This window comes from Lissotriton helveticus, chromosome 1_2, assembly GCF_964261635.1.
Source record: "Lissotriton helveticus chromosome 1_2, aLisHel1.1, whole genome shotgun sequence".
NCBI lineage: Eukaryota > Metazoa > Chordata > Amphibia > Caudata > Salamandridae > Lissotriton > Lissotriton helveticus.
The window spans coordinates 209,527,147-209,546,302 of NC_136058.1; the positions used below are offsets into that span (position 1 = coordinate 209,527,147).

The window sequence follows — 19,156 nt, forward strand, 5'->3', positions numbered from 1 at the left end:
TAGAGAGACCTGATTGCTAATTTTCAAATTGTGTCTAGGAAAATACTAAAACCTTGCTAATCACATTTTTACTTCTGATCAAAACAAGTTCAGGGCTAAAAGTAGATTTTTTGGTTTCTGTAGGGAAAAAGGTCAACATGTTATGCTGCTTTTAGGCCAATCAGAAGCTAAACTACATCTGCTGGCTTTATCTGCCCTCCTTTGGTATCCATTTGCATTCTAAATATGTGTGAAGAGGTGTGCTGCCAGGAAACAATACAGCAATTTCGAAAGTGAAGAAGACTGTTGTGGCGCATTCTTTGAACACTACGCTGTAACGGGGTCATTTGGTAGGGGGCAGAAACAGATGGCATCCCAAAGGACCAGAGTGGAAGCCTGGCCAAATGATGCAAGCCTTTTATCCAGAGTCCTCTCACACAAGTGTATACTCCTGCAGCTGTTCCCAAATTAGGAAATCGAGTTGGAGCCACATGCAAGAGGGGTCTTCACTGGGAGAGCTCCGATGGCTACCCTGACAGTTCTGCTCAATTGTAGAGGGATCTCTGACTGCTGAAAGACTAGGAGCGGGTGGCACAGATCGGAGGTTGCGGGCTGAGGGTGGGCTTGTAAGGGGGGTATAAGAAAGCAAAACTTACCTTTGTGTCTGGACCAACAGGAAGCACGCAGGCTCCGCTGAGCAAATCACAGCGCTGCAATGCAATGTTGTGATTGGTCTGAGCGCCGTGGTTCGGGGGCCTGGGCATATTCTCCACCCAGGCTCTAATGCCCTTGATGGCTGGCCAAAGCGTTATGCGCACTTACAGTGTGTCCACCACTCACCCCTTGCCCTGCTCTGTGAGCTGAGCAGACCCGCCCCGCCCAGCCAAGACGCTGCAGCAGAAACAAATAAAATGATAATAACATTGTTATTATCATTTTATTTTTCCTTTCGTTCACTGCTGCTAAGCAGTGGGGCGATGCTCTTCCACCTTAGCAGAGGAGCCGCCACTGTTGAAGACTCCAGTATAACCACTTAGTGTGTTCCTTACTGCCGCAACCGCGGGCTTGGCAAGGGCTATAGACCTGAACTGGAAAGAGACAGATTATGGCACCGCACAGTTGCCATAAAACAGACCTCAACCTAATATTACATGTCTGCTGAAACACCATCATTCCTGGATGATCCTGCATCTTGCCAAGAAAAAAGATGGCACATTCTGTTTTGAAGGGTAGACCATCCACATCTCTGGGACGACTTCATCTCCAAAGTGAGGCGGCTTTACGACTCCCCACTCCGTGCAGGTCAACTGTGGAGGCTTCATTTCTGACCCTTTCCCGGCCCATAGGGGAACTGTCAGGGCTGCCTGCTCTCCCCCCTACTCTTTCTCCGTGAAGTGCAGCCCTTGGCCGTGTCGCTACACCAATCAGATTGAATTGCTGGATCCCCACGCCAGGTGGTCCAGTAACGATTTATACGTGGATGACATCTTACACTGACGGTCCTGCCCACCTCCACCCCGCGGTACTAGAAGTTATTGACACTATCGCGTCAATTTCTAGTTATAGGGTAACTGGGGGAAGAGTGAGGTCATGCCGCTGTCAAGGGTCACCATGTGCTCCGGCATTGCCGGCTATCTCTTCCAGTGGTAGACTTCCCACCTCAGGTACTTGCGTGTCTTTATCAACAGGGGCCTGGAACGCATGGTGGCGGACAATCTGGACCCCCTAATGGAACGCATATGTATGGATTTCGTAAAGTTGTCCCATCTGAACCTTTCTCTAGTGGCTGAACACAAGTGGTGAATATGGCTATCCTCCCCCGTTTTACTTACGTGTTGGACATGCTTCCTCATTTAATACCCCTCTCGACCCTCCGTCAGATAGACAAATACACCAAGGTCTTCATTTCGGTTCCGGAAGCTTATCACCCATAGATCAGCAGGTGGACTGGTTCTGCCATGAGTGGAACATTACTACCTGGCTCTTCAGTTGGGCCAATGGTGTACATGCACCCTGGGTCCAGGATCCACTGATATGGGTCGCAATCGAATGTGGGCTCAAGGATGGCCCAAAACGACTGCAGGCCGTCTATCTTCCTAGCCCCGCCTACACTGGACCCCAACCCCATCCTGAAAGTCATGCACGCCACCTGGATATGGTTCCACAAGCTCCATTTGGTGGGCGCTCATCTTCATGCAAGGCTTCCACATAAAACAATACTGGTCTCCGCATAGGATGGCCTTTGGCACTGAGCGGGGGTCCTACACCTAACCCACCTGATCTCTGGCTCAGAAATCAAGCCCTTTGCGACCTTGCACGGTGAGTTTGGCCTGCCATACTCCAAACAATCAAGAACAGACTACAGAAGTTAACCTGAAAACACAGTTAAGACCTGGGTAATAAGTATATGCAGCAAATAACTATGTCTCAACAGGTAAAATTTGGAGGCAAATATTTAAGAACATGCACAACAGTTGTAGGAAAGCAATGGAGACCGGGAGACATTGGTGATTTATGCAGTAATTGGTAGGAGCAGTTTATATTCAACATTAAATTAGGGTAGAAGCACCATATTGCATTAAATGTCATGTAACCTGTACCACTTTTGTACTTGAGAAATAGTGACCGACGCAAAGTGACAAGTGAAACCGGCGAGGGTGGCGCAAAATAACAGTGATATCAATATTTACAAAGGAGCATTTATAGTGGTCCAATTTCATTTGATAACAACTTAGAGATGAGTCAGTTGATTAATAAACCCAAACAAGAATGCGCAGAACAATTGCGCTAGGAAGTCAATGGTGTGTCGACCTGATATCAATACAGATCATCATCAGGACCAGGTTACAAAATATTTGCAGTGCTGCGTGGTATCAGAATTGCAATCATGGAGGGGCCAACATATAGGGCACCCAACTGGTAATCCATGGAGCAAGGGGCGAATGGATCAGGTCCAATTAGAGACAACATTGTTTGTTAGGGGTATATGTAACATGCGACCATAAGGAGCAATCTGTAACAAATAAGGGCCCAATACAGGGGGTCCAGTAGGGATTTTGTTGACCCGGCGTCCAGGGAAGTTGGGCTCTGGTGTCGGTGTCTTAGGCTACAATTATTACTGTCATATCGATAAGCAAGCACGGTTCCGCCGAGACCGGCTGGAACTGCAGATACGGGCCTAAGGCAGGTGGTTGAGTAGGGATGTTTACGGGACTGGCGTCCTGGGTAATAGGCGTCCGTTGTGGGCGTCTTAGGGTACAGTGAGTGTTGTCATATAGGTACGTCAGCCAGGTTCTACCGAGAGCAGCTGGAACCATAAAGAGCCTGAGAAGCAAGGGCGTGAGTCAGTGCAGGCTCAAGGGGACACCGGTGTGTTCAATCAAGATACTCCAAACAATGGCGCTACATGCAACTCCCCCGCTGTCTTCTGAGGAGACTGTCCCCAGCCCTGGACTATCCCCCCATTCTCCGAAGCTGTCCTACCTCAACACCTGGGGTCAGTTTAAAGACGTTATGTCCAGATTCTGCAACCTCCTAGTCCATCACCTCTACTTGTGGCCACAACTCATCAGCCTCAGGAGGACTTTCCAAGCCTGTCTGCATGTGGAATATGAGGAGGAAGACTGGGATGATGGAGGACCTGGAAAGGCATGGATAAAGCTCACTCTCTTTAAAATTCTCCAAGGCTCGCATTTGTCCCTGGCACAGTTTATGGCTGCGGGGATGCCACCCTCATTCTGCATGTTGAGAGATGCGATTATGCCCCATGTGACATTGTTCATATACTACTTGATTGTTCTGCCATCTACCCTACTGGACAGCAGTGAAATCAACGCTCTGGGAATCTATGGACCTAGCACAGCCGCTCCTGAGCCCCGTGGTTCTTTTCCATGTCCTAGCGGACCTTTCTCATTTGGATTGTCATATCTGCTGCCTGCTCATTACCGCCCTCACAACTGCTAAGATCTGTATTCTACGGCACTGGCACTCCCCTCAATTGCCGTCACACGAGGATTGGCTTGCGGCGATGTACAAAGCTGCATTCTGTGAGAAAAATCATTTACAACATACTGGACAAGGCTGACCTTTTCCTTCTCAAGTGGTCCTCCTTTTTGCAAAACTACCCCCCCCCCCCCATCTCACCTGATTAGCCATGACCCTGACTTTTGCATCCTTCCTCTGCTGCCCTCCAGTCTGCCTTTCCCCACCCCCTCTCCATCCCCCCTTATTTCTGTGGTACGCCTCTTTGGGCTCTGCATAACCGACTTGTCCTGCTCTCTTTCACTTCAACCCCCTCCTCTGTCTCATAGTTTCGTTTTTTCCTCTCCTCTCTTTTCTGTCCACCTACCCCTCTCTTCTTCTTTTCTACCCTTCTCTCCTTTTATAGTTTACCCCCCTCTTTGCACGCTTCCATTTGTCTCCCATTCCTCTTAATTGGATAAGCTGTCCGTATTGTGCTCACCAATTGTATTACTTTATGGTTCTTTGTTGGCCTTGCATGTCCTTGGACTTTTTGTTGGTTTTTCGTGCTTTATTCTTGCCAGTAAAAATTATTGCTACAAAGAAATTGAGATATTGGAACATGAAGGTCCCCCGCACGATATATGGACGTGTTCCACTGCCCTGAGTGCCCTACTACATGTATACTTAAGGTCCTGGGTTTTATTTTGGCCCTTGTGTCATGCTCATTTAGCATGTGTGCAGAGGCATTGGCCAGTCCCTGACTATGTGAGAGATGTATCAAGCATGCCATTTCCGTGGGCAATAGACTGGAATAAAGGGTAAGCACTGCCATTTGGTAGATAGTGGGGGTGAGACTGAAGTCAGATGTGAGGGGATTTCTAGATGAGGCCTGCCTCTTTTGTCTGTCTCAGATTACTCCTTCAGTTGGGCTGGTGTAAGCTAGGCGCTGAATTCTCACGCCTTTTCTGTTTCTGTTGTGCTTGTACCAGGTTGGAAACAGTTCAGGTACTACCTGCTGATGTAAGAATGTGTAAGAATCGCTCTACACAAAGGTTGTGCCTGGAGAGGCACATGAGAAGGGCACTTGAAATTAGAACCACCCCAAACCTGTCTCATATTTTGAGACAGTGGATCCAAATCCTCTGTGTAGAAGGGACCCAAACCACCCCACTTTGTTACAGTTTGAACTCCTTCACGACGAGGAAAGGGAGTGATATGCAGAGGACTCAGAGGACCACTTTGCATCCAGCCCTGGTGTCTGCCTGACAGCCAGTCTACCAGGCTTGTAGAGACATCACTTGAAGTCTGCATTTTCTGATGGGGGAGCTGTTGAATCGCCTTGAAGCACGTAGATCCTGCCTGCCTGCTGAGAGAAGGAAGGAGTCTGCCTGGTCATGCAGGAGGATAGACTTGCCAGAAGGGAAGAGAATCACTGTGTCCTTGGTGAGACATCCAGTAAGAGCTGACTGCATTGGCGCAAGCTAGAGAGGACCTCTGTTGGCCCTTATGGTCTCTCACCCTGGATCCTGGTGGGTACAGCTACTGTGTTAGCATCTTAGGCCCAGCCGGTGCTTCAACTGATTGCCATGACCTGGATGGGGGCGGCAGCTTTGCGATTGCTTGTGGTCCAGGTGGGGGCGACATCTGTTATAATCGAATGCCCAGAAGCGTGCTACATCTGCTGTGATCTCTATAGGCCTGGATGAGAGCAACATCTCTCTGCTTGCCATAGGTCAGGTGGGGGCTGCAACTGCTGTGATTGACGGTCCCAGATTGGGGCTAAGTCTACCTCCGGACTTGGGCCATTCTCAGCTTCTCATGTGGCCTAATTGAGTTTTGACTTGCTGTGACCCTGACAGAAGACACAAGGGAGGGCTGCCACTTCAACAAGTGGTGAATGTTGACTCAAAACGTACCACCCTTATCAAGAGACGTAAGATTAAAAAAAAACAGTGGGCATTTGTCTGTAGGTCCGAAAGTTGCACTTCACGCCATATCATGATTGTTGTAATAAGGAAACAGCAATATCTATCAGGTACACCTGCAGTGCAAAGAAGGGCTCCTAAAGGTTAGTTCTCAACTATAATATTATTCCATCCCGGAAACCTTAAAACAAGTTTCAAAACTAGCTCCTACTTTATTATGTTAGCAGGTTTATGGAATATCACCATTTAGCTTTTCAGTCAATAAATTGCAATATAATTTGGAAGTAAAGGTGAGTGGATTTAACCCAATCGGGACAGACTAGCTCTTAATAGTGCCATTCATACCTCTATGATGACGCACTAGCAGACCTATTATTTTGAACTTTTAGAATTAAATCTTAGAACTGGCTTCCAGTCATATTTAACTGAAGTAACAAGAAACTCCCATCACTTTGTTTTGACTCGCCTTAGGCTAGGAATTGTCCATCATCTTGTGGCCTTTCCATCCATGAAAAAAGTACTAATTCTGCATGTCCATGTGATGATATATCTACACAAAGTTGTTGCCATTTTTTAATGTTTTGTAAATTTTACTCTTTTTTAAGGAAGTTTTATCTGAAACCTATCTTTTTAAAATATAATGTTCGAACCACTAAACATGCTATGAAGTTGATATCCTCTTTGGAAGGCACAGATGTTTGTTTTTATGTTGCATCATATATTTTAAAATGTTTAGCTGCTAGGAAATCCATCATTCCCTGATTATGTATATGGTATTTCTCAATATGGTAAATGTCAGTTTTATTGATATTTTATCGATATTCTATGGTATTTAGTCCCAGCTGCACATGGCACTTTTTGCAAACTTTGCACAAAATATATGCTGCTGATACGTGACACTTTATTACGAAGTTTTGCACATGATGTATTAATTGTTGGTACTAGTTATTTGGAGAAAACCTTATATCCTTTTTTCTTATAAAGTACTGTATTGCATTATTTGCACATTATGCATACGGAAAGCTTATGGTACTTTTATCTGGTTGTATATTTGGTTGTGCAGGGTGATTTAGAGATGATTGAGCAATATAGCGAAAATTGCACGAAGTGCGTATCTGTGAACATTGCACTTTATTGCGTGATTTGCACTTAATGCACAAATGCGACATTTGCACATTTAGTAATACAATTTGGTGCCTATTTATAATACCTGTATGTATTTTAGTTAGGCCATTATGATATCTTGTGAATTTAATAAGGATAAATGTAATTAGTATTGTTGTTCTTAATGTTGCTTGTATGGTTGTTAATGGGATACAACCTCCTTTGGTGAAAACAGTCTCAGTACTTATAAAGTATTCCCCTTGCTAAACAGTGCTGGGAGAACTGTAGTTCCTGTGAATTCTGTAGTAAATATGAAAATTAAAGCCAGTGTCACTTTTTTATAGTTACAGTAAATGTTTGACGAGGTATCTATTGCTTGTCTGGTAATTTAAGGTACATGCGCGTGTCCATGACGAGTGGGCACTTAATTATGTGCTGTGGTGCTTAGAGTTCACTGTTGCAAACAATGTATTTCTGTTAAAAGGAGCTTTGCTGATAGTCGTGTTCCTCTCTTTAAGATCCCTCTCTGCTGGGAAGCTACAGACCAAAGAATGCACTGGTAAGAATTCATATAATCTTTGTGAGCGATAAAAACGGTGTCGAATTTTAATGAGTGCAATTTCAATGTAAGCTTTGTTGGTAACTTTAGCTATGTGTGGTATAGCTTTGTTTTTAATGTGTAATGTTCTCCACGAACTAAAATGAGCCTCCGTGCATTACATTAGAGGAATGTTTAAAGAAATAAAACTTTGGTATACCTTTGAAATATATAAGGGGATGGCAAAGCACAAGGACATGTAACCCTTTGGCTGACTATACATAGGTCAGTGGACTGCGTTATAGGAGGAGCTAACAGTAGTGATGACTACCTACAGCTTCTTCCTAGCCACGCCACTGGTCCAATCCAGTTTCTTGGGAGTCCTCCCTTCTTCAATCTCTCCCACTTAAACAAAAGAAGTAAAATACCAGAAGGTATGGACTAGAACGAGAGGAACTACCCCTGTTTCTAGTTCCTCTGTCTGGTTCATTTCATACAAGTCCTTTGTCTCACAATGTCAAGCATTGTGAAAGAACGGAGCTGTGTGGCTGTACCCCCGAAAGGAGCCAGACGCTGTTAGGATTTTTTTTTCCACAAACCATACAGTGGTGTTTTTGTGATGGACCATTCAGTTTCCCAAAGGCTAGACACTAAAACTGAAGAGTGGTCCTACCAGTAGATATACTCCTGTATTACCCGTCTCCTACCAGACAAAATAGTTCTTAATTTTTAAAAAGGACTCTCACCCACACAGTGTGTGCATGCTTCATTAAGTCCTACGTCCGGCACAGATATTGCTGCTGGACAGGCTCAACCCACCTTTAGACGGAGCACTTTGATGGTGGTCCTAAGGTCTTGACAGGGGTCTGCAAGTAGTGAAAGGTTAAAATAGCCTGCAGGTGTACCCAGGAACCTTTTATTACTCGAGCTCATTTGGGTAGATTAAATACAGGGTGGGATACAACAGGAAGTTTTTATTGCCTCCCTGTGTCATCATGTTTCAGTTGGTTAGTTTATGCCCAAAAAGTTATCTGACTTTCGTCTGGACCGTACAGATACCCTAAAAGTACTAGGGATTTCACTCTTAGTAGTGGTATGTTGTGTATATTGGATGCACTACTCGCTCACTCCAATCCTACAAAAACACACATTACTTCAACCGTCATTTTCTGGGATCAAATACTCTGGAGATTTTAATTACCTCCTGGGGTCTGTGAAAATAGGTGATTTAAATAAATAGTCAATTATTGCCTATAAACAATACATTGATTTTTATGGGTGTTTCACTGCACACTCTATATATTGAAACAAGAGTGGTGTTGTATTCACACAATCAATCACCAGTGTTTTTGTGATGTATAGACTGAGGGTAGCTCCGTGCTTCTAGCTAATTTAACGTTTAGACTGTGTTTGCCAGTTGTTCGAAAACAGACAGTCAAGAGTTGTCGCGCCTCCTAATCTCAACAAATTAGAGTCGGTGACCTGAGACCAAATACACAAGAGCAACCTACTTATTACATGGGATAGACTTGCCCCATAGGAAATGTACATGTTGATAATACCTTTGTCACACACTAAAGAAAAAAAGGCACAATAATTGCTTCCCTAAGCCCATGATCAGAGAATGTAGTGTGTCCTCATACGTATGAAAAAAGTTGAGCTCACAACTCCACGGTGTTCCGCAGCTATTTCACCGTCATTGGGTACCCCAAAACCTGAATATTGCTGAACAAAGGATCAGCTCCCGTTTATAGTTTCCAGCGCGGGTTGCTGTTGATGGTTATGATGTGTAAGGGGACATGTCCTGCGAGTTTTGTCCAATTAAGCAAAAACTGAACAAATACGCATACCATCTACTACCAAGCAATTGCCCAAGATTTTTTTAGAACGTGAACAAAGAAGGGTATACCACCTCACACACATCGACAATAACCCACGCTGCTGATGAGGTTCAGCAACATTCCATATGTCCATAACAGCATTAATGCCCACTCCTATTATGAGTTTGCTGGGTGGTAAATCCTCAGAAGGGGTCTAAAAACTTTAAGTGTAGTATTGAGAAGAGCATGTGGAGCACAAAGCCACAGCAAGGACCATCGCTGGCCATGTATTGAACCGGTAAGCAGAAGGTATCTGCACTGGGGATCCTGTATAGATCAATCGATCAATGACTATTGGCAAGAACCTGTGAAGGAGCAGAGCAACCTCACCCCTCAAACCCCTCCCCCCAAAACACCAAGGACCCAGACACAAAACCCAGAGGGATAGACCCTCTAGTACCCACCATGGCTAAGGAATCTACATTTAGTGCCCAGGAGACTTCTCCTTGAAGAAGAACACGTCTCTTCACGAATTGCATATCAGACTCCCTCCCCCCCCCCCCCCCTCGCCCCCCTTTCATCCTATTCTTAAGTCCATTAACGCTCCAAGGTATGATCTTAGAGAAGACGGGATGTATTGTCTCTGTATGATTAGTCATTGAGTGGTGATGCATGGCTGAGAAGATATGCATATAATCTGCTGTAAACTACTCCTTCATCCCTACCCACCAATGAACCAAAATCCCCAACTCCCCACCGTGGAACTATTCACTGTCTACACTTCTACTCAAGAATCATCTGTCGTCCATAATTAACTGAAAACCAAAAGTGTCAATACACAACTACATATATTGGTCAACAACTGTGGTTGTGGCCTAGTGCAGTGAGTGGGGTGCTCACTTCTAATCAGCGCCCTTTGTTGTGCTTAGTTTTGTAACTTTCTTTGTTACTACTTCTAAAATATCTGTTCATCTGCTGTGTAAAGTCTTGCATCCATAGGATGCCAGGAATAGAGATGTCTAAGGTAAGGTCCGCAAGGGACTAGAGCTCACATGGACCGAAGTCCACAGCATACCTTCAGCTAACTGTTTTAGTTTGGAGAGTCTGGAAGGCATTGGCGCTCATTCTGGAGCTCCTTCATTGCCTCATCATTAGATTTAGATGGGAAGTCAGCCGCCGCCTCTTGTAATGTCCACCACTCTGGGGGCACATCACCAGTCTGTCGGGATGGGGGCCACGTCTTCCTCACATCCCCGGAGTCCACTGTAGAGAGTTTTCAGAAGGATAATTTCTAAGAGAGTGGGGGCACTTAACGGCCAGATATATCTCCAACCGGTCCCAGACACTTTCAGAGTTATTAACTCTATCTCGAAGTACCTTCTGTCATGCTGGAAAAAGCAGCTGAGACATCAAATGCAAATTTTTGTTTGACCTCCTGAAATGAACAGCGTTGCTGGTAGATCTTCAATTTATAGTCTGTGAATGCCATGATGGGATTAGCCGCAGACCTCAGTACGCCTTTCCTCCTAGCCTCCTGCAAGACTGTGTCCCGGTCCATATAGTTCAGGAGGCGGATTATGAGAGACCAACGAAGGGAATAGGAAGGGGGCCACACAGCCCCCTTCTAAAAAACAGATTGGAAAAAAAGCTGGCATCGCGCCGGAGGCCCTGCCCCTTCCCAGTAACACCATGCAAACGCGCCCTCTAGCACGTTTTAAGTTGGGGAAATAATTCCCCAACAATCCTGAGGGTCCCTGGGGGCAACAGCCCACCAGGTACCTCCAGTTAGCGCCACAGGGCTGCGTTACAGAAAGGTAGTCTGAGGCCACACCCCTTTTTGCACCTCTCTGCAGCGCAGCTCTGTGGCGCTTACTGGAGGTACCTGGTGGGCTAGTGGACCCCAGTGTCCCTCAGGATTGAAGGGGCCTTAATCCCTCGATTTGAAATGTGCCACGGGGCGTGTTTGCACAGTGGTGGAGGGAGGCGGTGGGGCCTGATGTAACATGTGTGCAAACAGGCCCTGTGGCGCGTTTTAAGTTGGGGGATTAATCCCCCGGCAATCCTGAGGGTCCCTGGGGGCCAACTAGGCTACCAGGTACCTCGAGTAAGGGCCACAGGGCTGCGTTGCAGAGAGGTGGTCCGAGACCACGCCCCTTTTTACACCTCTCAGCAACCCAGCTCTGTGTGGCATACTGGAGGTACCTGGTGGGCTAGTTGTCACTCAGGGACCCTCAGGATTCAATGGGACTTAATCCCCCAATTTAAAACGCATCACAGGGCGCGTTTGCACACTTGTCGCATCAGGTCCCACCCCCTCCCTGGACCACTGTGCAGACATGCCCTCTCCTGAACACCTCTCTGCAACGCAGCTCCCTTGTGCATTCTGGAGGTACCTGGTGGGATAGTTGGTCCTCAGGGACCCTCAGGATTGAAGGGGACTTAATCCCCTAATTTACATTGTGCCAGGGGGCGCATTTGCACACTTGGTTTGTCAGGCCCCGCGCCGGGGGGTGCATTTGCACAGTGGTGCACGGAGGGGACGGGGCCTGACATACCAAGTATGCAAATGCACCCCCAGGCACATTGTAAATTGGGGGATTAAGTCCCCTTCAATCCTGAGGGTCCCTGGGGGCCAACTAGCACACCAGGTACCTCCAGTAAGTGCCAAAGAGCTGCGTTGCAGAGAGGTGTAAAAAGGGTCGTAGCCTCTGAACACCTCTCTGCAACGCAGCTCTTTGGCGCATACTGGAGGTACCTGTTGGGCTAGTTGGCCCCCAGGGACCCTCAGGATTCAAGGGGACTTAATCCCCTAACTTAAAATGCACCACAGGGCGCATTTGCTCACTTTTCACATCAGGCCCTGCCCCCTCCCTGCACCACTGTGCAAACGCGCCCTGTGGCCTGTTTTAAGTTGAAGGATTACGCCCCCTTGAATCCTGAGGGTTCCTGGGGGCCAAGTAGCCCACCAGGTACCTCTAGTAAGCCCCAGGGAGCTGCCCTGCTGAGAGGTGGTCCAAGGCCACACCCCCTTTGTGCACCACTCTGCAACGCAGCTCTGTGGTGCTTACTGGAGGTAGCTGGTGGGCTTGTTGGCCCCAGGGACCCAAGGGGACTTGATTCCCCAATTTACAAAGTACTAGGGGGTGCGTTCGCACAGTGGTGCAGTGAGGGGGCGTGGCCTGATGTGACAAGTGTGCAAATACGCCCTGTGGCACGTTTTAAGTTGAGGAATTAAGCCCCCTTGAATCCTCGGGGTCCCTGGGGTCCAACTAGCCCATCAGGTACATCCAGTAAGAGCCACAGTGTTGCATTGCAGAGAGGTGTAAAACATGTCATGGCCTCGGACCACCTCTCTGCAACACAGCTCTGTGGCGCTTGCTGGAGGTACATGGTGGGCTTGTTGGCCCCCAGGGGCCCTCAGGATTCAAGGGGAATCAATCCCCCAAATTAAAACTCGTCAGGGGGCAAGTTTGCACAGTGGTGAAGGGAGGGGGCTGTGCCTGGTGTGACATATGTGTACTTATGCAATCACTCCACCCAAACACAAGCACTTATAAATTCACCATGCACTCCCATCATCCAGTCACTACCCATGCACTCATGCAAGGACCCATGCACTAACTTATGCACTGCTACAATACCCTGAGCAGTACCCATGCAGTCCAGCCATTACGAGGTCACTACCCATGCACTCCTCCAATCACCCAGCGAGCACCATGTACTTATCCAATCACCAAGCACTTATAAATTCACCATGCACTCTCCTTGCAGTACTCTAATCTTCCAGTCAGTAACTATGTACTCACTCATGGAGTGACCCAGGCACTAATTCTTAACAAAAAGAGGGAGAGGGAGAGGAAGATGTGGATTCTGTCTCCCCTAGTAATTGTCATAAACAGAAGGAATCCACAGGGTGGAAAGTGGCTGCTACCACAATGGTGGGGAGCAACCTGGGTTGTTAGAATACCCCTCACACACCAACAGGCCCCTTGGTGTCATGCTTCATCATCGGGGTCTTCGCAAAACCTCTACGGAATGCGGCGTGCTACGACTTCACGACTACGCAGGAGCACTTTTAGGTGAACTATGTGTTTGGTGTGTGTGGGTAAAACAATGTGAGTGGTGAGGTGAAGGTGAAAAATTAAAAAATACCTGGCACGTGAGTACTGAAAAATTTATTAAGACTCCGGCTGGTATTATTAAAAAGAGTGCTGTGATGGTTGTGGTCTACTAATTAGGGAAACCCAACCATGTCAGTGCGTCGACATGTTTCGGAGTTTGAAGAACTCCTTCTTCAGGACGAGGATATGCACTACTTATCCCCACCTTACTCACATGTGTGTAGATATAAAAGTGTGCTCTACAAAAAAGATATGGTGAAAATGTACCTATCTATGTTTAAAATAAGGTCCGTTGCGCCCAATTGGCGATTCAAGACACCTGAAAACAGAAAAGTCAAATCAAAAAACAAGAAATTACATGTATTTTTACTTTTTGCTGTGTGAAATACACAAGGGGTAACAAGGAACAAAAGTGAAGATCCAGGAACCCTGAAAAAGGAAATAACGAAAAAACGAATAACACTATAAACAAGACACACAATCTGGCATAATATCTGGAGGGACCACTGAGGGAAAAAGGTCCTCATCTAGATGTATTGCTTACTTATGGAATGAGGTTTACATGGCCTCATGAGCCACAGCGTGTAGGAGGGGTCCGTTCTACCAGGTGAGGCAACCTACGAGGTATTGAAGGAAAAAGGATCAAAATGATGTGAACCCTCGTTTTTGTTGAAAATAGTACACACCACATCCATGCATTCATTCACACTCACGGTTACTATCAGGGCTTCCTGACTTCCTCCCTCTTCACGCGGCTCCGACGAGTGAATTCAGAGTTACAGGGAGGGTTATTTATAGTCTGAAAAGACTCAATTGGCCGCTGATTGAAAACGGAACCTGCCCATGTAAGTATAATGCTAGTGCGCTCTTTGTCGCATCTGCGCGCATCCCGGATGTGTTCCAGCTTGATCACGCATGCGCGCCTGAGTGGTGGTGGCCGGCCGCGCATGCGCGGTAGTGTATCCTCGTTGCCCGCCTTATGGGCATGCGCAGAGGAAAGACACCTGTTTAGCATGCGCAGAGTGAAAGACGCTCCCGTCATGGTACAAATGGGGATGATATCAGCGATAACTACAGGACTAGAAGTGCTGAAAGGGTTTAGAAAAGGTGGTCACAGCGGATCCTGATCTTGGGGGACTAGTAGGAAACGACTACTGTCATTACACAGATCAAATATTGTCGCTACAGTGATCAATGGGAATTAATGGGAAACCTAAATGATTGGGGTGTTAACATGAGTTAAAGAGAAACTACATATATACATGTACCGAGGAAAAACCCTATGCATATACATAAAGGGAAGCATGTAACAGATAGTGGACACTTCGGCTACATAGGCTCTGATCTCAAAGCCACCCATTCGAGTTGTTGGTACAGCTGATCCCTGAAAATCAAATTTGTGCAGCACGGTCACCTAAGTAGTGAGTTAAGAATCACCCAAGTAGATACCGCGTGGCCGATAGTGGGCATATAAGGACAGATCTCATGGGTTTTTTTAGTGTACTTGGCTCCATGGAATGGAGTCGTTCAACCCTGTTACGTCTGAGCCCAGACGAAACACCCATCTCTGTTCTTTCTCAAATAAGCCCCTTTCTGATGGTAACTGCTCAATAACAGTCCAGTGTATGTCGTTCACACAGTGCTGTGCTTCAAGAAAATGAGATGCCATTTTTGTTGTCTGTTTTTTGCACCTTACATTGCTCTTGTGTTCGTTAATTCTCGTTTTCACAGCACGTGTGGTCATTCCTACATACTCCTTGCCACAAGGGCACGTGATGAGATACACCACGTTGCGGCTATTGCAATTTGTTACTGCTCTTTGTTCCCATTTTTCGCCATTCCTGAATTGTAAAGTCAGACTTTTCGTGGTCAAATGGCAGTTGTTACAGTTCCCACATGGATAATGCCCGTGTAGTCCCTTCAGCCTTGTCTGGTGTGCTACATCGGTTTTAGGTCTAGTATGGACCAGAATATCCTTGAGGTTTCTCCCCCTCCTGTGGGCAAAGATGGGTTTTTCCAAATCCAGATTTACACTAGTCAGGATGCGCCAATGTTTGTTTATTAGTTTGGATACCTGGTTTGACACAGGATTGTAGGTCGTGACACAGACTGGTCTGCCTGACTCCTCTTTTGGTGGGTTGTCATCCAGTAGAGCATCACGATTATTGTTCCTAGCTCGTTTCATTGCTCTGGTTATGATCTTGTCTGGGTATTTTCTCTCCTGTAATTTCTTACTCAGGTCCAGAACCTGGATTTTATACTTCCCCACATCGCTGCAATTTCGCCGTAGGCGAAGGAACTGCCCATATGGTAGGTTCTCCCTCAGGTGACGCGGATGAAAGCTATCGAACCTGAGGAGGCAGTTTCTTGCCGTTGGTTTGAAGTGCGTCTCAGTTTTCAGGAGGCCAGCTTCATGATATATATTCAGGTCTAGGAAAACCATAGATTCATTGGACATTTGATGAGTGAATTTTAAAAACTCATTCTGGGTATTGATCCATCCCATGAAATCCATGACTGACTCGTTATCACCTTCCCACACAACCAACACGTCATCAATATAACGTTTCCAGGATAGGATTTTACTCCTGAACGGGTTGTCTTGGTGCAGAATTTTGGTGGTCTCTAGATGGTGTACGTAGAGACCAGCCAGACTAGGAGCAAAGGTGCTCCCCATGCTGGTCCCATGGCGTTGTAAATAGAGGGTACCCTCATACTCAAAGAAGTTTCGGGTTAAGGCCAATGCGATGCACTCCATTACCACGCCTCTTGGGGTGTGGTAAAGCCATTGTTTACTATACAAAACTTCCTCGATGATGTTGACCCAGGCACTAACACATGCACTGCTACAATCCCCTGTGCACTACCCATGCAGACCTCTAACCACCTACACAGTACTGATTCATTCCTCCAATTACCCAGATTGTACCCATGCACTCTAGAAATCCCTCTGTCACTACCCATGCACTCCTCCAATCAGCCATCCACAATCACTCCGGCAAAACCCAAGCAGGTATATAATCACCATGCACTGTCCTTGCAGCACTCTAATCGTCCAGTCTCTACCCATGTACTCATGCAATGAACCAGGCACGAACTCATGGCAAATACAGAGGAGGTCATGCTCATTACAGGGGTACCCCAACGCATAGTGTTCCCTAGTGTATGTAGTTGTTTTCACTGTATTCTAAGGCCCACATGCATCAACAATGCCATTTGCGATTCCTTATTAGCGAAAAATAAGGATTCGCTAATAAGGAATAGCAAAAGGCTATGCATGAGGAAATCACTAAAAAAATTGCGATTTCTAAATATTCCTTAATTGCGACTCGCAAAATGCGAGTCGCAATTAAGGAATACCTCCCCATTCATTCCTATGGGCCTAGAGGCCCATAGGAATGAATGGGAAGACATTCTCAATTTGCGATTCTCAATTAGAGAATCGCAAATTGAGAATGCAATTTCAAGGGTGCAGGGGTGTCGAAAGGACACCCTGTTGCACCCCTGAAAATGATCTGTGCACATATGTTGCGCACACACATGCCTAGGGCATGTGTGTGCGCAACATGACATTTTGAAAAATGCACAAAAGTGCATTTTTCAAAGTTTTTGCAAATTACCATGAAGTTGAACTTCATGGTAATTTGCTCCCCCTATTTGCGAAATCGCAGATTTTTTAAATTTCATGCATTGCATTTAAGGAATCGCTAAATGCGATTCCTTAAATGCAATCGCAATTTAAGAATTCGCAATTAATTGCGAATTCTCAAATTGCGAGGGCCTTGACCCTTGATGCATCTGAAAAGCAAATTTTGCGATTGCAAACGGCTGAATTTTGCGAATCGCACCGTTTGCGATTGCAAAAGGCTTTGATTCATGTAGCCCTAAGTGTCTTTTAGCATAGCACTGGCTCAGGTCCTGGTTAGTCAGAGTCAGTTACCACCAGTACCCGTCACTAAAAAGTTGGGGGCCCATGAGCACTTTCTGCTCCTCTGTTGGTTCTTTCTGCACATCTCAGGTACTGCTATTACCACCTTGCTGTAGCGCGCTGCTACGAGCGCTCTGTTTTTAATTCCTCCAGCTTTTTATCTTGGTTGTATTTTGGTTCTTTTTTCCCCTGCTTTTAGCAGGACCTGGGTAGAGATTCCCCTCCTCCCTCTTACCGCACATAAAATTGAACAACGCACCGCCGTTTGGCGGGTCCGGGTCCCGAGGGTGGTCCTGCTTCGCAGCTTTAGGCGCCATTTTGGATTGGGGCTTTGGCGTTTTTGGCGGGCGCCATCTTGGAGCGTATCGACGCTCGCTCGGCTCCAAGGAATGCCTATTTAAGGCGGACTCGGTCTTTTGGACATTGGTCAGGTACTGCTATTACCACCTTGCTGTAGCGCGCTGCTACGAGCGCTCTGCTTTTAATTCCTCCAGCTTTTTATCTTGGTTGTATTTTGGTTCTTTTTTCCCCTGCTTTTAGCAGGACCTGGGTAGAGATTCCCCTCCTCCCTCTTACCGCACATAAAATTGAACAACACACCGCCGTTTGGCGGGTCCGGGTCCCGAGGGTGGTCCTGCTTCTCAGCTTTAGGCGCCATTTTGGATTGGGGCTTTGGCGTTTTTGGCGGGCGCCATCTTGGAGCGTATCCACGCTCGCTTGGCTCCAAGGAACGCCTATTTAAAGTCGTCCTTTTCCGCGCAGCGGGAACGCGCAGTGGGACGCCGTCGCTTAGCCGGAGTCGTGCCTGAGTCCTGCCCGTCTGCGCCCGTCCGCGCTACGGACGCGCAGGGCTCAGCGGACACCTGTTGTTTCTGAGAGGTGGTCGCGGCACTCCCTGCCATGTTGGTGTACTCCAGCGAAACTCTGCGGGACATGGGACGCCTGACTGTAAGTTGTAGTCTTCCTCCTATACATCCTTTAGTTGGCCCCTACCATTGCGCTTGTTGCAGGTGGACTTTGGATCCTCCTACCTCGATTCCACATGAAAACTCAATGGTTGCTCTTTGTAGCAATCGCCCCGAGCATGCCCTTCGCATCTTCAGTCTTAATGCCAGGTCTCTGGTGCAGCATCATCAGGCCGTGCTTGACCTGATACAGGAAGAGGCCCCGGACATCGTGGCCATTACAGAGACGTGGCTGAAGGATGACGATGCGGCTATTATCAATCTGGCATTCCCCTCTGACTATTCTGTCTTTACCCTTAATCGATCTACTAGGGGAGGGGGCATTGCTCTTGCCATGCGATCCAGTTTCACTTGTAGCTGGTCAGGTTTGACCATTGCGGGTGTGAAAGTGCGGTGTTTAAGATTTTGGTCACCCCACATTTTTCACTCTCGGGGATGGTGGTCTATCGCCCCCCTGGTAGTGATGTGGCGTTTAGAGCTGCCTTCCCCGACGTGGTCAGCTCCTTGGTGGTAGGTTGTCCCAACTTTTCCATCTTGGGAGACCTTAACTTACATTTCGATAATTTTAACATCCCTACGGTAAGCGGTATTCTTGCTGACTTGGAGGCCCTTCAGCTCGTGCAATTGGTTCGGCAGCCTACTCACACAGGTGGCCATACTTTAGATCCTTTTTTTACCAACTTGGCAGACGCTTCTGTCACCGCCGTTACACCCCTTGGCTGGACGGACCACTCTTTGGTTGCCATCTGTACCCCCTTGCCGGGAATGATTACTACTCCCCCTGCAAAGTTGGTTGCGAGGCGGCATTGGAGT

The 19,156-nt window shown here is 46.9% G+C and overlaps 1 protein-coding gene across 2 annotated transcripts in view; it reads left to right on the forward strand.

Annotated features, from left to right (window-relative positions):
- Positions 1 to 19,156, forward strand: part of SPATA6 (spermatogenesis associated 6) — a 478,099-nt gene that overhangs the window by 135,116 nt on the left and 323,827 nt on the right. For both annotated transcript variants that reach the window (XM_078671405.1, XM_078671396.1), the window contains exon 5: positions 7,490 to 7,530. In XM_078671405.1, the coding sequence (XP_078527531.1) occupies positions 7,490 to 7,530 (41 nt within the window). The remainder of the gene's footprint in view (positions 1 to 7,489; positions 7,531 to 19,156) is intronic.